This window comes from Schistocerca serialis, chromosome 1, assembly GCF_023864345.2.
Source record: "Schistocerca serialis cubense isolate TAMUIC-IGC-003099 chromosome 1, iqSchSeri2.2, whole genome shotgun sequence".
Taxonomy (NCBI): domain Eukaryota; kingdom Metazoa; phylum Arthropoda; class Insecta; order Orthoptera; family Acrididae; genus Schistocerca; species Schistocerca serialis.
This window is the reverse complement of record NC_064638.1, coordinates 432,266,562-432,288,556: the sequence shown is the minus strand read 5'-3', so window position 1 is coordinate 432,288,556 and position 21,995 is coordinate 432,266,562. Positions and strand designations below refer to the sequence as shown.

Sequence of the window (21,995 nt, the reverse complement as noted above, 5' to 3'; positions counted from 1 at the left end):
TCACTTAAAATTTGAGGAAAATGAATAATTGCTTTGGAATATATCTGCTTTGGAATATAGCTTCATGGAAAAAATATCAAATGAACTAACCTCTAGGCCTCCTTCTGAGTCTTGGGCCAACAGTGTGAATGAGCCATAATCAGTATGTTCTCCACAGCGTATTGCTGCCTCATCTACTTCTGGTGTCCAAGGAGGATAGTAGAGAAGTCGGACACATGTTTCATTGTCTTCTCCCAGCATTCCACGGTGCATGTCAAGAAGATAATCCGTTGGAAGCTCTGAAGAAAAGTATCTGAATCAGGACAACACAATCATGTTTTTACACAATTTCTGGTTCTTCAGAGAACATCTCTCTCTCTCTCTCTCTCTCTCTCTCTCTCTCTCTCTCTCTCTCTCTCTGCTCCTCCCCACCCTCCCTCTCTCTCCTCTACTATTAATGAAAGTATTACTCATCCAGCTCCTAGTCAGCTGGAACATTTACCATAAGAATACCTTTTATTTAATATTTTCATAATTTCACAGTCATCCTAGCTGGTAACTTGTCATCAACTCTCTCACACAATATCATTGGATAATAGAGGGTGCAGCAAAAAGCAGTCAACCAAAAATGTAGTACAGTGTTTCATAATTTCAATGGATTACACAAAGCAATTTTTACTAATGAAATTGTTCAAAGTGTCCATTTTTATATAGACATTGAACACATCGTTTAAACACCAAATTACATATCTTGTCACATTAACTTCCTATTATTGCCAAAAATGCTCTCAAATTCTTGTTCTATTTATTTTATTTTATTTGGTATGCATATTCCATAGATCTGTACATGCGAGTGATTCGCCTGGATGTGGAACGCGTCAATACAATTGTACAAATACAATTAATGCTACAGAGTAGTAATACAATACAATGATATAGATATTAATAAGTATCACTTTTTCTCATTTACTAGCTGTCATTTAACTAGTATAGCAATTCTCAATATAACATTATAACTATAACATTAACACTATAACATTAACCTAATATTGTATCGTCCATCTAAAAACTAAGAGACTAAATACATCTATTATTAACGGAGGGCATTACTTCTGGAAAAGAATTCATCTAACGAGTACAGTGGATGGTCAAGCAGGTACTTTTTAACATACCTTTGAACAGCGTTTCATTTTCTCTTGTACATTTAATATAATTAGGCAATGCATTAAAAGTCTTTATAGCAGCATACTTTACTCCCTTCTGTACAAATGTTAAATTTTTTAGTTCAACAAGTAGATCATCTTTACCTCTAGTACTGTAGTTATGGTATGAACAATTTGTTTCATACTGAGCATAGTCTTTATTAACTACATTCATCAGAGAGTATATGTACTGACATGTTGTGGTCACAATATCTAACTGTGTAAAAAGTTTTCTACATGAGGTTCGTGGAGGAACCCCACACATGATTCTGACTGCTCTCTTCTGAGCAGTTAAGATTTTTTTTTAGGCTGGTGAATTACCCCAGAATATTATGCCATAACTCATTAATGAGTGAAAGTACCCAAAGTAAGCTGGTTTTAAAATGTTGATGTCCCCAAAATGAGTAATGATTCTTAGAGCAAAAGTTGCTGATGAAAGCCTTTTTAGAGTAAGGGACACATGCTGTTCCCAGTTTAGCCTACTGTCAATGTGAACCCCCAGGAATTTAGTGGATTGCACCTGTTCTAGTTCCAGGTTGTCATGAGCAATTACTATATTTTCTAGAGCTTTATTTTTTGTGTGGAACTGTATAAAATTAGTTTTTTTAATATTAACTGAAAGAGAATTAATTGAAAACCAAGCTGTAACTTCTCTGAGTATATCATTAACATCAGTCTCCAGATCAGCAGTAGACTTACCATCTATGACAATGCTTGTACAATTAAATCATCTGCTTTATGTTTATTGATTTTTGTTATGAAAACTTTTTCAGTATCACCCACATTGAAAAATCATATGGTTTGAGGTCAAGTGATCTTGGAGGCCCACTCTCGAAAATTGTCACCCAAAATTGTATGGACATGTAATCTGTAGTGCAGTGCGGCACTGTCTTGTTGCTAAATGTGGTTATTTTGTACAATTTCAAACACAATAATAGCTTCTCATAAGATTTTTTCAAGATACCTTCCCACAGTCACAGTCCCATTGGAAAAATAAGGGTCTATCACACCTTTGTTTCATGTACCAGCCTAAACTGCAACACCAGGAACATTTAACTGCTCCTCAATAACAAATTGCAGATTGGCAGAAGGCCAGTTCACACAGTTGTGTTGTTAACTCTTCCATTTAACTTAGAGCTTGCTTCATCAATTCACAGGATAGTTTTGAAAAATTTTGGATCACTTTTATTGTAGATCACACATAACTCACACAATTCATGCCCTTGATCAGGATCATCTCATTCACAATGTGTAGTAGTGTAGGCTTGTAAGGCTTCAGAGGTAATGATTTTAACGTTCTCCTTCAATTTCTTTCAGAAAATTGTGTTCCTCAAAAGCTATTCTTGCATAAGCTGCAACTCTCATAAAATTCAATCATAAGAATGTATTGCCAACTTCTCATTCTGGTATTATGAGACTGCTATATTCTCTTAAAAATAAAAGTTCATCTGGATTTGACAGCATCTCCAATATAGTACTAAAGTTTTGTTCCGACAAATCTGAAATGTGTAATGCATCACTAACTCAATGTACTTTTATGGAGAGATCGAAATATGTCATTGTTTAACCTCTCTATAAGAAAGGTGATAGGAGAGATGTCAATAACTACTGACCTGTTTCACTACTGGCATCATTTGCTAAAATTTTTGAGTAGGTGATGTATTCTTGAATACTATCCCACCTGAGAAAATCATATCCCCAGTAAATCACAATTGTTTCAGAAGAGTTACTCAACTGAGAATACTACTAACACATTCACTCAACAAATTTTACAAGCATTAAATAGCAAAACAGCACTGGCTTGTATATTCTGCAACCTATCTCAGACATTTGATTGTGTGAATCACAGTACTATCCTAAATAAACTAAGGTTTTAGGAAACTTGTGATACAGCCAACCAATAGATAATTTTATATCTAATGAAAAGAATGCAGAAAGTTGTACTTAGTAATTCAGCCGATGTACTCAGGTGAGATTCTTCTGACTGGAGAGAAATCACGTATGGGGTTCCCCAAGGATCAGTCTGAGGACTGCTATTGTTTCTTATGTATATAAAATTGATTTTCTGTCTAATATACAACAAGCAGATTTAGTTCTTTTTGTGGATGACATTAGTATCATAATCAAACAAAGCACACATGCAGCAACAGGAGAAACAAGAACATGTTCTTAAAAGTATCATTGTTTGAATTTCTGTGAAAGGTCTCACTCTCAGTTTCAAAAAGACACATGTTCATTTCTGCACATCTAGGGGTATTACACTGATGATAAATGTAACACATGGTGAGTAAATAATAAATAGGATAGAAAATTCAAAATTTTTTGTGTCCACATTAATGAGAATTTAAACACAAAAAAACACATTTTGAAACTCATAAAACAGCTTAGTTCAGCCACATCAGCACTTAGAATCATTGTGAATCTTGGAAACAGACAAATCAGTAAGTTAATATATTCTGAGTGTTTTCAGTCAGTGATGTCATATGGAATAATGTTCTAGGGTAACTCACCTTTAAGAAAGAAAGTCTTCATTGCTCAAAAATTTATTGTAAGAATAATATGTGGTGCGATCATATTGTAGAAATCTGCTTAAGAGGTTAGGCATTCTGACTACTGCTCCATAAAAAACTTATTTCCTCATGAAGTTTGTTGAAAATACAACACTGCAGTTCAAAATGAGCAATGATGCACATTATTACAATACCAGAAGAAAAACAACATTCACTGCACCTCATTAAGATTGTCTTTAGCACAAAAAGGGGTGCACAATGCTACAACCAACACTTTTGATCACTTACTCAGTGATATAAAATGTCTGACAGACAGCAAAGTAAAATTTGAAAACAAACTGAGAATGTTTTTCTCTGACAGTTCCTTCTATTCTAGTCTACAGAAGAATTTCTATTACTGTAATGTGTAAAAGTTGGTTGATAAGAACTACTATTTCATTTCTGTATATTAAAAAAGCTAGTCAGTCATATTTAAAAATTAATTTGCAACATAAATTTAATATGACTCATTTCAAATCATTACAATTTATCAAACAAATGATCCATGGAACATGAAACTCACTGACTACGCAGTAAAACAAATGAATAGATTAAAAAAAAACTTTTCAGAAAGAGACTGAAAGTCTTAAAAATAAAAACAAGCCACTCTGAACCTAAAGGTTAGTGGAATGTTTTACGTAACAGAGAAACACACAACTAGATAGTGAGGAATAAGCAACAAAGATCCATCAAACAATGGAAAACACATGATAGAAAAAAGTCAATATTGTGAAAAGGATAGAGTGTTACTCTCCACGTCATCAGTAGCAATCTATTCTTTTCATAATATTATCAACAAAGATAAATTTACAAAGTTACTTTTACACTGCCATATTAATCAAAATTTTAAATTTGTACATATAAAAAATAGGGCAAAATTATAAATTAATTTTTGAAGTTATGGCACAGTATGATATTTTAATTCCTCATCTAAGACTTGATTCATGTTTTATAAGTTCCCTAAAGCTGTTTTCACAATTCTGTCATAACTTCAATAGCACACTTACCAAAACCGGCAGCTAGAACACGTAACAATAATGAAGCCACCCTTTGAAAGTCATATGCTACAGATGTAACAATGGCACGGAACCCTGGTACTTCAGATTCTGGTAGCCCTCTGTCCAACCAGAGAACATTGAAAGTGTGGCGCGCTTCATCAGCTGGTTCCTTTGAGAACCTGCACTAACAAAGGAGTAAGCAAATAAATGCGAAAAGGTACACATTAAACAAATGTATACTGGATAAAAGAAATGTATTGAGATTACAAATTATTTAGGAATAAAGGAGATGACTCACTGAAAGGCAGAAGTACTGTATCATCAATAGGTGCACAAACAAATGGTAGACCTTGGATAGCTTTCAGAATCCACTTCCTTTATCAAGCTTTTGGGAAAAACATGCACACAAACACACATACACTCACTCACAAACACACACCTGTCTCCCTACATTGTGCTCAGTGAGTGCTGACTTTCATTTGTGAACCTCTCAACGACATAGCACTTCTGCCTTTTCATGAGTCGTCTCCTTTATTCCTAATCAATTTGTAATTCTCAACCAGAACTTTCCATACATTTTTGTACTGAGATTAATGATATGTGGTTGATGTTACATACCAGCACAGTAGAAGAGCAGTTAGCATCATGATATTTTCAAGAAAAAAGAGCCTACTTGGTCACGTATTCAAATTGCTCCATTATGAAACTTAATAAACAAGTGATTGTGTGTAAAGACTATAAATATCCAAGTTCCTAACAAATAGTTCTTGAACACAGCATCCATATGAAACACACAGCTGTGAAAGTATACGTAGGTAGTGAAATTGAACACAGCATCCATATGAAACACACAGCTGTGAAAGTATACATAGGTAGTGAAATTGTAAAAAGAAAAAATAAGAAGAATTGATTGTAACATTTCTGCGGATGGCCATGCATCATGAAATAAAAACTTAATGAAAATTCCTTGTCCAAAAGCATATTTGTAACTATTATGTTAAGAAATTCGATGGCAGGAGGAACAAGACTTTTGGTCAGGTGAATAGGGTTATAAATACAAAATCAAATAGGGGTAATGCAGTAGTAGGTTTAATAATGAATAAAAAAAATAGGAGTACGGGTAAGCTACTACAAACAGCATAGTGAACGCATTATTGTGGCCAAGATAGACACAAAGCCCACGCCTACTACAGTAGTACAAGTTTATATGCCAACTAGCTCTGCAGATGATGAAGAAATTGATGAAATGTATGATGAGATAAAAGAAATTATTCAGGTAGTGAAGGGAGACGAAAATTTAATAGCCATGGGTGACTGGAATTCAAGAGTAGGAAAAGGGCGAGTAGGAAACATATCAGGTGAATATGGATTGTGGGTAAGAAATGAAAGAGGAAGCCACCTGGTAGAATTTTGCGCAAAGCATAACTTAATCATAGCTAACACTTGGTTTAAGAATCATGGAAGAAGGTTGTATACATGGAAGAACCCTGGAGATACTAAAAGGTATCAGATAGATTACATAGTGGTAAGACAGAGGTTTAGGAACCAGGTTTTAAATTGTAAGACATTTCCAGGGGCAGATGTGGACTCTGACCACAATCTATTGGTTATGAACTGTAGATTAAAACTGAAGAAACTGGAAAAAGGTGGGAATTTAAGGAGATGGGACCTGGATAAACTGAAAGAACTAGAGGTTGCACAGAGTTTCAGGGAGAGCATAAGGGAACAATTGACAGGAATAGGGGAAAGAAATACAGTAGAAGAAGAATGGGTAGCTTTGAGGGATGAAATAGTGAAGGCAGCAGAAGATCAAATAGGTAAAAATACGAGAGCTAGTAGAAACCCTTGGGTAACAGAAGAAATATTGAATTTAATTGATGAAACGAGAAAATATAAAATGCAGTAAATGAAGCAGGCAAAAAGGAATACAAACGTCTCAAAAATGATATCGACAGGAAGTGCAAAATGGCTAAGCAGGGATGGCTAGAGGACAAATGTAAGATTGTAGAGGCTTATCTCACTAGGGGTAAGATAGATACTGCCTAAAGGAAAATTAAAGAGACCTTTAGAGAAAGGAGAACCACATGCATGAATATCAAGAGCTTTGATGGAAACCCAGTTCTAAGCAAAGAAGGGAAAGCAGAAAGGTGGAAGGAGTATATAGAGGGTCTATACAAGGGCGATGTACTTGAGGAAAATATTATGGAAATGGAAGAGGATGTAGATGAAGATGAAATGGGAGATATGATATTGCGTGAAGAGTTTGACAGAGAACTGAAAGACCTGAGTCGAAACAAGGCCCCCGGAGTAGACAACATTCCATTAGAACTACTGATAGCCTTGGGAGAGCCAGACCTGACAAAACTCTGCCATCTGGTGAGCATGATGTATGAGACAGGCAAAATACCCTCAGACTTCAAGAAGAATATAATAATCCCAATCCCAAAGAAAGCAGGTGTTGACAGATGTGAAAATTACCGAACTATCAGTTTAATAAGTCACAGCTGCAAAATACTAGTGCGAATTCTTCACAGACGAATGGAAAAACTCGTAGAAGCTGACCTTGGCGAAGATCAGTTTGGATTCTGTAGAAATGTTGGAACACGTGAGGCAATACTGACCCTACGACTTATTTTAGAAGAAAGATTAAGGAAAGGCAAACCTACATTTCTAGCATTGGTAGACTTAGAGAAAGCTTTTGACAATGTGGACTGGAATACCCTCTTTCAAATTCTGAAGGTGGCAGGGGTAAAATACAGAGAGCCAACGGCTCTCTACAATTTGTACAGAAAGCAGAGGGCAGTTATAAGAGTCAAGGGGTATGAAAGGGAAGCAGTGGTTGGGAAGGGAGTGAGACAGGGTTGTAGCCTATCCCCGACGTTATTCAATCTGTGTATTGAGCAATCAATAAAGGAAACAAAAGAAAAGTTTGGAGTAGGTATTAAAATCCATGGAGAAGAAAGAAAAACTTTGAGGTTTGCCGATGACATTGTAATTCTGTCAGAGACAGCAAAGGCCTTGCAAGAGCAGTTGAACAGAATAGACAGTGTCTTGAAAGGAGGGTATAAGATGAACATCAACAATAGCAAAATGAGGATAATGGAATGCAGTCGAATTAAGTCGGGTGATGCTGATGGAATTAGATTAGGAAATGAGACACTTAAAGTAGTAAAGGAGTTTTGCTATTTGGGGAGCAAAATAACTGATGATGGTCGAAGTAGAGAGGATATAAAATGTAGACTGGCAATGGCAAGGAAAGCGTTTGTGAAGAAGAAAAATTTGTTAACATCAAGTATAGATTTAAATGTCAGGAAGTCATTTCGGAAAGTATTTGTATGGAGTGTAGCCGTGTATGGAAGTGAAACGTGGATGATAAGTAGCTTTGACAAGAAGAGAATAGAAGCTTTCGAAATGTGGTGCTACAGAAGAATGTTGAAGATTAGATGGGTAGATCACATAACTAATGAGGAGGTATTTAGAATTGGGGAGAAGAGGAGCTTGTGTCACAACTTGACTAGAAGAAGGGATCGGTTGGTAGGACATGTTCTGAGACATCAAGGGATCACCAATTTAGAATTGGATGGCAGCGTGGAGAGTAAAAATCATAGAGGGAGAACAAGAGATGAATACACTAAGCAGATTCAGAAGGATGTAGGCTGCAGTAGGTACTGGGAGATGAAGAAGCTTGCACAGGATAGAGTAGCATGGAGAGCTGCATCAAACCAGTCTCAGGACTGAAGACCACAACAAGAACAACATGTTAAGAAAATACTGTACAGATATTTCCAGATGCTACAAGAGAGGTGTTGTCATCACAATTTTGTTTACTATTGAAATTCCAAGATCCTGCATTTGTAGAAGAATCAATCATTAATTTTTGTCTCACTGCAGATACCTCACAAAAAGTCTGAAAGTAATGTTAGACATTTTAGAAATCAAATGGAGGCTTACAAACCATCATTCTTCCCACATACCATTTGTGACTAGAACAGAAGAGGAGGGAAGTGACTAGTGTATGGAGTACTCTCTGCTATGCAGCTCTCAGGTGCACCAATCCAAGGTAACTTTACTAGGCTACTGGTCTTACAGAAAAGATCTGTAAGAATAATTTGTGATACTAGCCTTAAATAATCCTCACAAAATTAACTCCCAAAAACTTTAATTTTAACAGTAATTACTATATCTATATTTAGAGTACTTTTGTTGATCAACGTGCTGGAGGCATACACTCTAATCTACACCAACACAATACAAGCACCAAAGAGAGACAATATGTTAATAGGTACAGGAAAGCTTGAAACTCAAAATGTTGGCAGATGAAGGTGAGGTGCCAGTGTCTGTCATAATTAAGACCGTTTCACAGATTGCAAGACCTTTGGCATTAATTGCCAACTATTCATTTAGTGAAGGAAAGTTTCCAGAAAGGGTGAAAATATCAAAAATTAAGCTGCTATTTAAAATGGGTAGATATATGCCAGAAATCTATCAGCCAGTGTCACTTCTTTTAGCAGTCTCCAAAACATCTGAAAAATTGATGTAGCATCAAATTAAGGAATATCTAAATGATCATAAGTTACTAAAAGTTATCAGCATGGCCTTCAGGAAGGTAAAATCCCAGAAATAGGAGCAATGTGTGACACTGAACAAATAATCAGAAATCTTGAAAAAAATAGGATAGTAGGAGTTAATATAGATCTCTCCAAAGCAGTTGATCTGTCAATAATGGCATTCAATAATTTCGAAAAATTGAAAGCACTATGTATTCAAGAGTCTGGAAAAAAGGGGTTTGAATCACACACACATACAAAACTAAATGCATTGTACAACTGATATCACTTTAGTCCAGTCACAAAATCAGTTTAGTTTCAAATGCAAAGAAAAGGGAACTTGGAGTACTCCAAGGCAGTATTTGGGTCCCATATTATTTCTTATCTATATAAATGACATACAGACCCCAGATAGTGCAGCCAAAGTCACGCTATTTGCAGATGACACTAGTGTGATGATAAGTGAGACAAAGCAATTGTTGCATACAACAACTGATAAAGTCCTTAAGCAGGCCCGCTCTTCATCTAAGGAAAACAAATTGATACTAAAGGTAAGTTATACAAAATAAATGTAATTTGGGAAAAATAAGTGAAAATGTAAATCCAGCTCTGGTATTGGGTGACAAAGTCATTAGTAGTGTAACATTTACAAAGTTGCTAGGACTTCATGTTCATGACAACTTAAATTTTAATCACCATGTAGTAAAGCTTGTACAGCAATTAAGTTCAGCATGTTTTGCTCTGCGAGAGTGAGATATTTGTTGCCCATGGATATCTGTCTAATGAATGATTATCATGATCTTTGGAAGTAATTCCTGTTTTAGTTTACAGTCCATTTCAACTAGCATACTGTAAGAGGAATTTTGTCTTTCTTAACAGACACGTGCACAAGTTGGGATGGATACACCAAATATAACAGACAGCATGATGACAGCAGTCCTTCTGTGATTTTCAGCACTCACTGATTCTGTACTTTACTCCATACCATCTCCATCCCACATAGGAAGTGTGCTGTGAGGTGTGGAAGATAAGATCATGACGTCTTCATTGTTTAAATAATTAACATTTTTAACTAGTCTGACAGATATGTATTAAGACAGACAATTTACACAGACAAGAATCCTCAGACGAAGTTCTATAAATAATATATGGAGTGATTCTGTGTTGTATTGGAAAGTATAATACACTGATCAGCCAGAACATTATGACCACTGACTTCCAATAACATAAAACCATCCAGGAGATAACAGTATCACATGTCACGGAATAACTGTTAGTCAGGCAAAAGCACAGTGCATGTAGTATCTGTTAGCATGCTGTCTGTGTGTAGAATGGGAAAGGCACGCGATCTATCTGAGTTCAACCAAGAGCAGGTTGTGATGACCCAGAGGCTCAGCGTGGCCTTTTCAGAAACTGCACAACTTATCAGGTCTTCGAGGAGTACTGTGGTCAGTGCCTGGAACATGTGGCGAAACCAAGGTAAGACCACATCCATATGTCATGGGGTTGGGCAGCCACCCCTCGTTACAGATGTCGGAATTTGTAGGTTGAGCAGAATGGTAAAAAAGACAAATGGTGAACTGTGGTGGAACTAGCATCAGACTGTAATGCTGAGAAGAGTACAAGCATGTCTGAACACACAGTGCACCGAACACACCTAATGACAGCCCTCTGCACCTGACAACCAATGCATTAGCCAATGTTAACACCATGACATCGGCACCTATGACTGAAATGGGCACGTGGCCACTGGCACTGGATGTTGACATAATGGCAGACCATTACAAGGTCTGATGAACCCCAGTACCTTCTTCACCATGCTGATAGGGTGGCACAAATCTGTCGTCTTCCAGGAGAACAGCTCCTTGACATCTGTGCTGTGAGACAGAGACAAGAGGTGGGGCTTCATTATGCTTTTGGGAACATTTGTGTGGGCATCCATGGGTCCAATGGAGCTCATGCAAGGCACCATGATGGCCAAGGAGTATCAGACATTAGTTGCATACAACATACACCCCTTCATGACAATCATGTTTCCCGATGGTAGTGGCATTTTTCAACAATATAATGCACCATGTCACAAGGCGACGCATGTGATGGAGTGGTTCAAGGAACACAATGGTGAGGTCCAGTTTATATGCTGGTCACCAGCTTGTCAGTTCTGAACCCAATTGAACACATCTAGGATGTGACTGTATGTGGCCTCAGACCTCATCACTCCCCACCCCAGAATTTTCAGGAATTGGGTGACTTGTGTGTGCAGATGTGGTACCAACTCTCTCCAGTAATCTACCAAGGCCTTACTGCTTCCATGCCTTGATGCATTACTGCTGTTACCTGTGCCAAAGGTGGACATACCAGCTATAAGGAAGGTCGTCATGCTCTGGCTGATCAATGTATATGCATACTTACCAGAGAAGAAACCAATGTCATTTGTTAGAACATGATTTCTCCTGGTGGTGAACTGAAATATACTCAGCCAGAATAAATTAACAACGGGAACTGAAAATTTATTTCACAAATGGTATACCAAACAAAACATGGACCATTTCATTCTGGCACCCTAAGTGGTGTATCAGAATACTTCTGTGCTAGAAAAGTGAGGACATGTTAATAACACAAATAAATTAACCATCAATTTTGAAGAAAATAAAAAAAATTGAAAGAGAGTTGTACAGAAAGAGATTGGTGTTGCTCTTAGCAATAAGATCAACAGCCAAAATTAAGTTGTAGGTTGCAAATTATGTGGATGCATTGGAACTAAGAACTTTTAAGTAAAGTTTGGTATTCAAGAAGATATCATTTAACTTCTCAATGGGCATTACATTGAAGAAGATTATGCAAGTCCAAGAGTCGAAGATTGACAACTGCATCTATGAAGGGCTACAAGTATAATTTTATTTTCTTTGTAATTGTATGGCAGCCATGACAAGAGGCTGTGAGGCAACAATACCAGAGTGGTTGGAATGCACAATTCAGCACTAACTTACAGGCTGATTTAAGTACTGATCTAAGTACTAAGCTAAGAACTGAACTAAGTACTGCAATAGATACCACAAATATTGAACTAGGTACTAAGCTAAGTGCTGAGCTAGGTATTAGATTAGATACCTCAATGCAGAGTTAAGTACTAAAGTAGATACAGCAAATGCCAAGTTTGAGTGACACATTACCAAATCTCGTAAAGAGAAAAACGAGAGCAATAGCAAAATATCTAAATTACAAATGATGCTATCCACTTTAAAGGAAAAGTTACTTACTGAGATAACTAAACAATATGATTTAGTAAGAAATGAAGCTAATTAGCAATTCAGAGAACTAATTAATTGCTTGGTGCAGATTAAAGATGAAATGGAGCAGGAATTTTTGAAAGTGCATACGCAGACCTCAGACTCTGAAGTCCAGTTAAATGTTTTAGAACAAATGAGAGATTCTGATGCAGCTGAAACCACAGTTCTACACTTGCAAGTTGGAGACATTGCCAGTAAGTCTATCTGGGAGAGATTATCTGCTTTTGATGCACTCATACAGTTGTGTTGGCGGGACATTTATTTGACTGATTTTTGAAAGCAATTTCTAAGTGATTGGTTGGATTCCTGTTGTTGTATAATGTGTGGTGTTTTCAAGGTTGAAGGAACTAATATTTGCATTTTAATAGGTACTGATAGTTTTATAAGATTAAGTATAAATTAATTATTATTAACACGCAGAAAGGTATTATTGATGAGAAGGAAGGTGTCAAGTTCATCTACAATTTTTATTTAAATTATCTGTTTTAACCAATATTGATGTCCACTATTTCAGTAAGATAAAAGAAGATGGAAAGGCATCTCTGAAGTGAAGGGTTGGTGACCTCATTCACATATTAAGCAGCTTGAGTTGTATGAGGCAAGGGAGATACCCAGGATAGCACCTTGGTTGTTGTTTTTGATGTATAGGCACACAGGAATGATAATTAAGTGTTGTAGTCCTCAGAAGAGACTGCCATCTGTGCAGACTAGTCAGACTTATGCCTGCTGGGTTCTGAGATAGCTGCTATATTACTTATCATTTCAATTTTTGTATAGAAGTTTCATACATTCCTGCAATCCTGTTCTCTGGACCTATTTTCCCTTTGAGTATTCTAACTATTTTTTAAAAAGAATGGAAGGGCTATCTGGACCATTATGACCACCCAACACTAACAAGAGTGTTCCTAAAAGTCGAATGGTTTAAAATAATATTCCCTCACAGTTATTTCTTATCATGATACCTAGAAATGTACATTAAGCAATATCAACAGCAATCTTTATTCCAGTGCTATTAACTACTGTTCAGACATGTCACAGAACAAGTTTCCTACACATTTCATTAATAAATATTATGAACCTTCCCCGCATCATCCCCAACAAGGCAACAGAGGCAAAAGCCCTGTAATTTTTGGAGAGGGCAGACAAATGAATCTAAATAATTTTTAAAACATAGTACATATAGCACAATAAAACATTTTGTTATGTACAGAACAAGATGTGTTTTAAGGTAAATGTCACCCAGGGTGCAAAAAATGGCAGTACTGATAAATATTTAAGGAACCCAGTTGAGTGTAATTTACATTCAATAGATTAATTATGCTACATTCAATACATTATACATGATGTTTCACAATTCATTTTACACACTTCTAGAGGTTGTAGAGAGACTTAGAAGGTCAAGTTTTACATAGGAACCCATGTCTAGAAACATCATCCAACCATGCTACATCGCATCAAAGTTATAGGTGTTGGCACCTGTAAATGTATGTATATACAGGGTGATTCCCTGATGATGTTACAAACTTTCAAGGGTGATGGAGGCCAATAAGTGTATCAATTTGAGGTAAGGGTCCCTGGTTTAGAAACAAAAAATGAGGAGATTAATGTTTAACATCCTGTTGACAACAAGGTCATTAGAGATGGAGCACAAGCTCAGATTAGCAATGGATGGGGAAGGAAATTGGCTGCACTCTTTCAAAGGAACTATTCCAGCATTTGCCTGAAGCAATTTAGGAAAATCACAGAAAGCTAAATCAAGCTGGCTGGACGTGAGTTTGAGTCATCATCCTCCTGAATGTGAGTCCAGTGTGCTAACCACCCTGCCACCTCATTCAATAGAAATGAACGAGTTGAAAGTTACAACGAAAATCATTCTGATACCTCTGACAGTGGAATACACGTACCAGTACTGCTGTTTCTAAGAATTTAGGATACGCAACTTTCAGAGGCGGTAGTATTGGCCAAGACAAGAGAAAACATCAAGTAAACATGGGCTCTAAGATGTATAGCTGAGGAGAAAATAGCTCTTGTTCGTCTTTGCAAGTGTGAAACACATCTCCTCTATTGAACAAATGCTCATAGCTCTTAAGATATGCATTTTAAAGCTCATACTTACTAGAGACTTTTTCTTGTTTTCATCCTTGCTACCTCTGAAAGTTGCATACTCCACATTCTTAGTAACAACAGTACCGGTATGTGTAGTCCACTGTCAGAAGTATCAGAATGGTTTTCACTTATAATTCATTTATGGTACAGCAACGCTTAGCTCAAATTGATACCTTTATCCTTTTCCATCATCCTTGAAAGTCTATAACATCATCACGGAATCACCCTCTATATAGATACATTTACAGGCACCATGACCTATAACTTTGACACTCTGTAGTCGGATGACATTTCCAGACATGGGTTCCTACATAAAACTTGATCTACTAAGTTCCCTCTACAATCTAAGTGGATAACATGAATTGTGAAACACGCTGTATGTAAACTCAGTGAGCAGATTATGAGCTGACTATGGCTCTTAGTGATGCTTCCTTGAATGTGGGAAGAGAGATGGGCATGTACTATTCATAGGTATGGAAGTTGATGAGCTAAAAGCCAGCTTTAGATCCTGATGTGACGTAAATAGCAGCATCTGAAGCCGCAGCATCATAGTAAACTTGTAACAAAAGGGAATGGTGACTGATAGTTATGTACAGAGGTGTACATTTGGGCAGTCAATGTTTAAACTCAGAAATCAGGCACAGGTTCTAGGTGCAAAAGGAGTAAATTACCTCCAAAGTGTACTTTGAGAGACAGAATAATGTATACTTGTGCATAAATTAGTGGATGATTAGATGTTCATTTGTACCATGAGTTGGATGACTAACACTGTGTAAATCAAGGGTTATTCAGGGAGGATCTTTCTACAGGAAGACCTGTTGATGTTTCTTACAGATGCAAAATACCTTTATGTTGAGGCTTACACGAAAGTTGCAAAACAGATTACCTTATCTGAGCTTGGAGCCCATTTTCTAGTATTTACGCAGGTATCTGAGTTTGTCAGCTGGTTCTGAGGTAAGAGAACAGCAAGTGTATAAATATAGTAAGCTGAGCAATGAAGAGTTGCTGATTGTAAAGTATGTGACTCCTCACAGTGGATGCATGTGTCATAGACAAATAAAATATCATATACCTATGGATATGCTGTCGTGTATCCTGGAAATGTTTGGTAAAATACCAGACCTACAACAAAGAGAAACTGGAACTTAAACCATGCCGTATGTAGGCATAGTATGCAAATATCGTAAAATACCAGACCTACAATAAAGAGAAACTGGAACTTAAACCATGCCTTTTGTAGGCATAGTACACAAATATAACTTCACATATTTTGTAGCATTTTGTATAATTTTTGCACAGTGAAAAGTAAACTTGTTTGCTATGAAATTTCTACTGGGGATTTTTATACCTTTTGCGCTCAGGTAAGCATTATGTTTGGGTTGATACAGACTTTTATAGAGATAGAATGAGCAGTTTATAACGACACTTATGCACATTTGACCAAAGTAATTCAATGACAAATGCAGTGCAAGAATAAATTGAGATCGCTTTATGTGGATAATCCACATACAAGCATAACTGACTGCATTAGCATGTGATGTTTAAGGAACTAATAAAATAAATATTGTAAAAGAATACTTCATGTCTGACACGTAGAGATATTTATGGTTTTGATTTATGGAATCAGAAGAGGACAACTTAAGAGACAGAAGTGTTGCCCATATTCACAGTATAAATGTAAAAAGTTTGTTGTCAGTTAGGAAGAATATTTGTTTGTTTTTCTGATGAAATTGTCATGATATCAGTCATCTCAGTGGGAGGATGTGTGTTTTAACACATCACCTTGGAGAAAGTGGTGTTGCCCCATAGCTATCTGATCAGTGCATGATGACTGTGACCTACGTACCTGTTTTCAACAACAAAGCATATCTTTGTTTTATTGCAGTTCCCATATTTAGTCAAATTGCGTACCAGAACTTCTTGGCAGACTAAAGCCATGCACCAGACCATGACTTGAATTCAGAACCTTGCTGCTCCTACCAACTGGGCTATCCAGGTACAACTCAAGACCTAACCTCACAGCCCATTTTCTCCCAGTAGCCCCTACCTCCCTCATACCATCCAAATTTCATGGAAGTACTCTGCCATACCTTGCAGGACTAGTACTTCTAGAAGAAGTCATCCTTTCTCACTCTGCAGTGGACTTTGTATGTTTTGAAACTTCCTAACAGATTACAACTGTGTGCCAGACTTTTACACCAACCTGGAAGTTTGAAATTTGCAGGCAAAGCTTTACTGACTGTGATATCCAAGCACAACTCTAGGCCCACCCAAACAGTCTTATTTCCACCAGTGCCTCTCACCTACCATCCAAACTTCACAGTTCTCCAACATAAAGTTCCAGGTTCAAGTCCCAGTCCCGCATATAGCTTTAAGCTACAAGGAAATTTTACAACAGCAGGCACTCCGCTGCACAGTTAAAGATTCATTCTGGAAAATGCATTTATGTACTTTTCAAACATTTTTCAGCTGCTTTCAATGACATTTTCTTAATATTAAATTGGCCTTGACTTTACAATTGATACGCAAGTGAAATCAGCAACTTCTAAAACAAGTACTCGCAATTTTGCCTTGCTGGTAATAGAAACATAGGTAGGAACAATTGAAAAAGTTGAAACGTTTCCATTTTTGATGTTTTCGAACATGGCTGAATAATTTCAATCTGGAAAGTGTTAGAAGGTAATGTCCAAATTATTCACTCTGCAGTTGGTAAGTTGTTTCCTGCATTATGGAGACCGGGTATTTGATGAAGATATTTCTATTATCAGCAAACATTACTAGTTTTGCCCTATTACTTACTAATAAATGGCAGAGCAATACATTAAACTATGAACAGCACTGAACCAAGGATTGGGTCCTAAGGGACTCCTTTTTCAATTTTTCTCAATATTGAATTTATTGTCTTTCTGTATTGTTAATAATGTTGATGGGTCATGGAACTGTGCTGTCTATCTTCTCATAAGTATTGAAGCACCTGGCCTCATCAGGGAAACATTTTTGTTTCCTTTGGAATAAGAAAGATTCTTCTTTCACCACTATTTTCTGGCGGCAATGATTTCAAGACATGCCTAGATGCTCCAAGGCACAGCCTTTCTCAATATCTGGGTAGCTGTCAACTTAAAATTTACCTTTCAACTCCTGGAGGTACATATCCATGGTTGCTAGGTGGATGTCTCAAGTAGAGCTCCCTTGTATTTCTTGGTAGGTCACAGAATCGATCCATTGCTGAATATGCTGCTTCCAGCTGTAAATTAGAGAGTATTTTAATACATTTCACAAAAATTTACTGTGGACATAATACTAACATATCATTTCAATCACTCTTTAGAAAGAAAAAATGATAGAAAAGTTGGCTTTTAAGAATTTACTGTCCCACATTATTAGAACCAGCATCACACACTATTGACAACTCATTTTAGGGTTGGAGTGTACTATGTATGTTCCTGTGTAAAGCTTAAATTTCATCCTTTTTTTTTTTGTAAAATTTATGAACATCCTCCTAAAAGTTATTTCAAGAGCAGTTATAAGCTGATCATGATCTGATGCTGCAGAGACTAAATGTCAAACTGATACCTACAAAGCTTTAGGATTTGATCCATGGTACACATTCATACGATTCTTTTTATCCTGGCATGTAAGCATCACTGACAATGCTATATGTTTGTGACAAATTTCGAATGTACCCAATAGTTCACATTCACTGTTAAACTATATATTCCATTGCAAGTGGCTAGGCTTAAGAGTTCTCAGGTCAGAAGACATCTGTCTCTAGTAGGACAACATTTAGTAAAACAGAGTGGTATTTACTTCATTGCTAGGGTTTACTTATTTATTTATTTAACTATGGTTTATTTTACTTTTATTAAATGAGAGTGAAAAATTCTAGAAAAATAACATGTATATGCATTTCCTTTGAAACTGTGCTCTCTCTCCCTCTCACCCCCTCCCCCCTTCCCCTCTCTCTCTATACCTTGAAAGAAAGATTAAGTAATTCTACAGTAAGCAAACTTCAAACAGAGTGTAAAAGGTGACCACTCACTAAATAGCAGAAGTGCTGACTCGTCAACAGGCAGAGACAAAGGTAATGAAAATTTTTCTAGCTTTCGGAAGAAACTGTTTGACAAGCTACAGTACAAATACACACACACACAGTCACACACACACACACACCACCATCACCACCACCATCAGATTGCAGTTCAGCAAGAGAAGTGAGGTGGGGTTGTGTTGGTTGAGAGGTAGGGAACATAGAGGGACAAAAAGAGAGGAAGCAGGAGAATAAGTTTGGGATGGGTAGCTACCAGCTCAGAGGGAAGCAGCAGATGTGCGGGGCTAGGAATGCAGGAGGGAGGGGGTAGCGAGTGCATGGGCTAGGAATGTGACACACAAGTATTGAAGCTGGTGAGATACAGTGCACAATGAAGATGATGTGGAAGCCTGGACTGGAGAGGTGCACAGGACAGAGAAAGGAGAAACTGTCAGATGGAAGTTATTGGACAGTGGTTGAGCAGAGACTGAAGCCAGGAGTATTATGGGAGTGAAGACATGTTGCAAGCACAGTTCCCATCTACATAGTTTAGAAATGATGGTGATGGCAGGAAGGCTATATGTTCGTGACAAATTTCAAATGTACCAGATGGAGTGGGTTGTGAAGGAGCCACTGAACTCAAGCATTTAGAGTGTTGTGCAACTCTATGCTCAACATTGTTCTTGGCCACAGTTTTGTGGTGGCCATTCATTCTGGTGGACAGCTGGTTGGTGATCATGCCCACAAAAAATGCTGTGCAGCAATTGCAGTTGAGATGGTATCTGACATGGCTGCTTTGACAGGTGTGTGTGTGGTGTGTGTGTGTGTGTGTGTGTGTGTGTGTGTGTGTGTCTTCCTCCTAAATTCCCATGGGTGTGCCCAGCAGGGGAGTTTCAGCTGCCCCCCGGCCCCTAGAATGAAATTACTTTCACAAACTGGATTCGAGCTCTGCCATGCACCACAGATAAACATAGTAAATCACAATCACTTTTAAAATTTTGAAGAAAGGAAGAACATGTAATAGATACTGACAAAATGAAATGAAATGATTGTATGGCATTGCTGGCCTGGAGGTCCCATCCGGGGGAGTTATGACTAGTACCAAGTGTACATGGAAACTCTGTACACTCTTGTTAACATGCCATTTTGTCATGAGTGTTCTACAATTCAGAACTCTTTAAATGTCCATTTTACATCTCCCACAAATTAATCTTTTTTTCATGTAAAAGTTATCAGATGTGGAACACCTCATAAATTTTCTAAAATAACTGAAGTTGCTCTGTAAACTGAATCATATAACTAGTCACCCAAAAGAGCATTTTCAGATACAAAAAAATTATTGAATGTAACTACAAAGTGTCAATACATACAGCACTTCTATGCTTGAGTTTAAAATGTGATAACAAATTTAACATGTTGCTGTTAATGGAGTTTAACTCACCCTATTGTTTGAAATACCATGATTGACAAGGAAAGCAATTCCTTTTTGTGCCAGTGATCGATGCAGCTGAGCGGCAACCTTCTTCAAGTTGCTACGAGTTGGTTTCTCTATGCTACCTGCAAAATGGATTTTTATGTGGTATAACCTCATTTTATTTTTATAGTAAAACAGTCAACAAAACAGCAAGTGACAGTAAAGAATATAAGTAAAACTGCCTGTACACTCATTGTACTTCATTAAAATAACAAAATATTCATCCACTTCATCCACATGATGAGTTAATTGTATAAAAAGGGAAAATCTCAAAGAAAAACTTGTTCCATTTGCAAAGAGAAAGAGGCAGAGAGTACCTGGGCAGTACTAAGCTTTCAGATGCACAAAACATCCAGCAGCAACATGAAAAATAAAAAAAAGTAAAACCACTCTTAGTTTTCAGAGCTGCAGGTTTCTTCTGTAAGGGAGGACAGAAGAAATAGTTGGAAGAGGTTTGAGACTGTGAGTTCATTCAGAACCCACTGCACAGAGATAGTCTATTTGCATCTACGAACTAGATGACCCTGTACTACCTACCTCAACTACTTCCTTTTTTCTCTCCTGAAGAAATAATCTGTTTCCATAAGCTAGGAAGGCTTTGTATGTGAGTTAAGATGATTATCCACTTATTTATTTAATCATACATTATATTCTGCCCTGTCCGATCAGAAGCAGAACTTTCAGTGATGTGGAATCATTTAATGTAAAACTTAGCAGTCGGAAGCATGTATGAAAAACATAAAGTTGCCTCATCTAGAGCATATCACTCACAAGCCTTCTCAAATATGTCTTAAGCAGAAAACTTTCCTTAGTGATTACAGGAGAGCACAAATCACACCCATGTATTAGAGGACCCATCTGGATCTAGTACCAACAATAACACAGTAGCTAAAAACATGCGTAATCTGAACATACAGACTCATCTCGAACAAAGTGGTGTTTTATGTGGCAGTTGTCATGGGTTGAAAAAGCACTGGCCGCATGAAACATGACTAGCAGGCTTCAGTCCTCACAGTCATGGAATAAGAGATAATTTGTGAATTTGTTGCTTTTAAAATGTTCTCCACTCTGTATCACACTTCAAAGAAAATGGAAAGAACATTTAAAAATGAAATAAGAATGTATTCTTCTCTACTCTTCAGAGTTATCTGCACATGTTATTGATGAATATGGAGCTTGATATTTTACGGAGACCAAGAAACGTCCTGTAGTCAAGTAACAATGAGGACAGAGAGTAACTGCACTATTCAGCCAAAACTGTTCTGATATTGTTGCTCTGAGAAAGAAAAGAGAAGTAGCTTGGAGTATCAATATCATTATAAGTTGTATTACAGTGGAACATTACCAAAACACTTCATTTTTTATGAAGCAGATATCTTGTATGATTTCAAGACTATGCTCACCATTGCTGGGATTCAACAAGGTCACATGGAGTTTCCACAGCCTTTCAATAATGTGTTATGTGATGGTCATAACAAAAGGGCTTGTTAAGAATTTACTCTATTAGAGTTTCAGTAAAGAGGGTTGTTAGGATATTGTTCATGCAGAAAAATACATGTAGAAACTAGGTTATCAGTTATGTTGTATGCTGTCTGTAATCGTTTATGTTTACAACAGTGTTTTGGAGGGTTGTTAATTAATGTGCTTAAACAGAAGGATTGTCAATAAAAAGTTTGAGGTGCACTAGTACACACACCTTTTCACAGTTAGTTCATTCTTCCATCGGTTCAACAATCATTCTTCACATGATACCTTCATGATTTCACAATCATAAGTTCAGCACAATGTGGTTGATAGATAAGTTAATTTAATAAACATTTCCA

General features: G+C 37.0%; 1 protein-coding gene across 3 annotated transcripts in view; it reads right to left on the bottom strand.

Annotated features, from left to right (window-relative positions):
• The window catches only part of LOC126472549 (uncharacterized), a 202,802-nt gene that overhangs the window by 60,441 nt on the left and 120,366 nt on the right, over positions 1-21,995 (bottom strand). For 2 of the 3 annotated variants that reach the window (XR_007586415.1, XM_050099941.1), the window contains exons 2-5: positions 20,140-20,255; positions 17,800-17,915; positions 4,738-4,907; positions 91-278 (exon numbers count right to left, since the gene is read on the bottom strand). Coding sequence is in view for 2 of the 3 variants with exons in the window: in XM_050099941.1 (XP_049955898.1) it covers positions 91-278; positions 4,738-4,907; positions 17,800-17,915; positions 20,140-20,255 (590 nt within the window). In the remaining variant the exon portion in view is untranslated. The remainder of the gene's footprint in view (positions 1-90; positions 279-4,737; positions 4,908-17,799; positions 17,916-20,139; positions 20,256-21,995) is intronic. The other variant, XM_050099942.1, reaches the window with a different exon arrangement.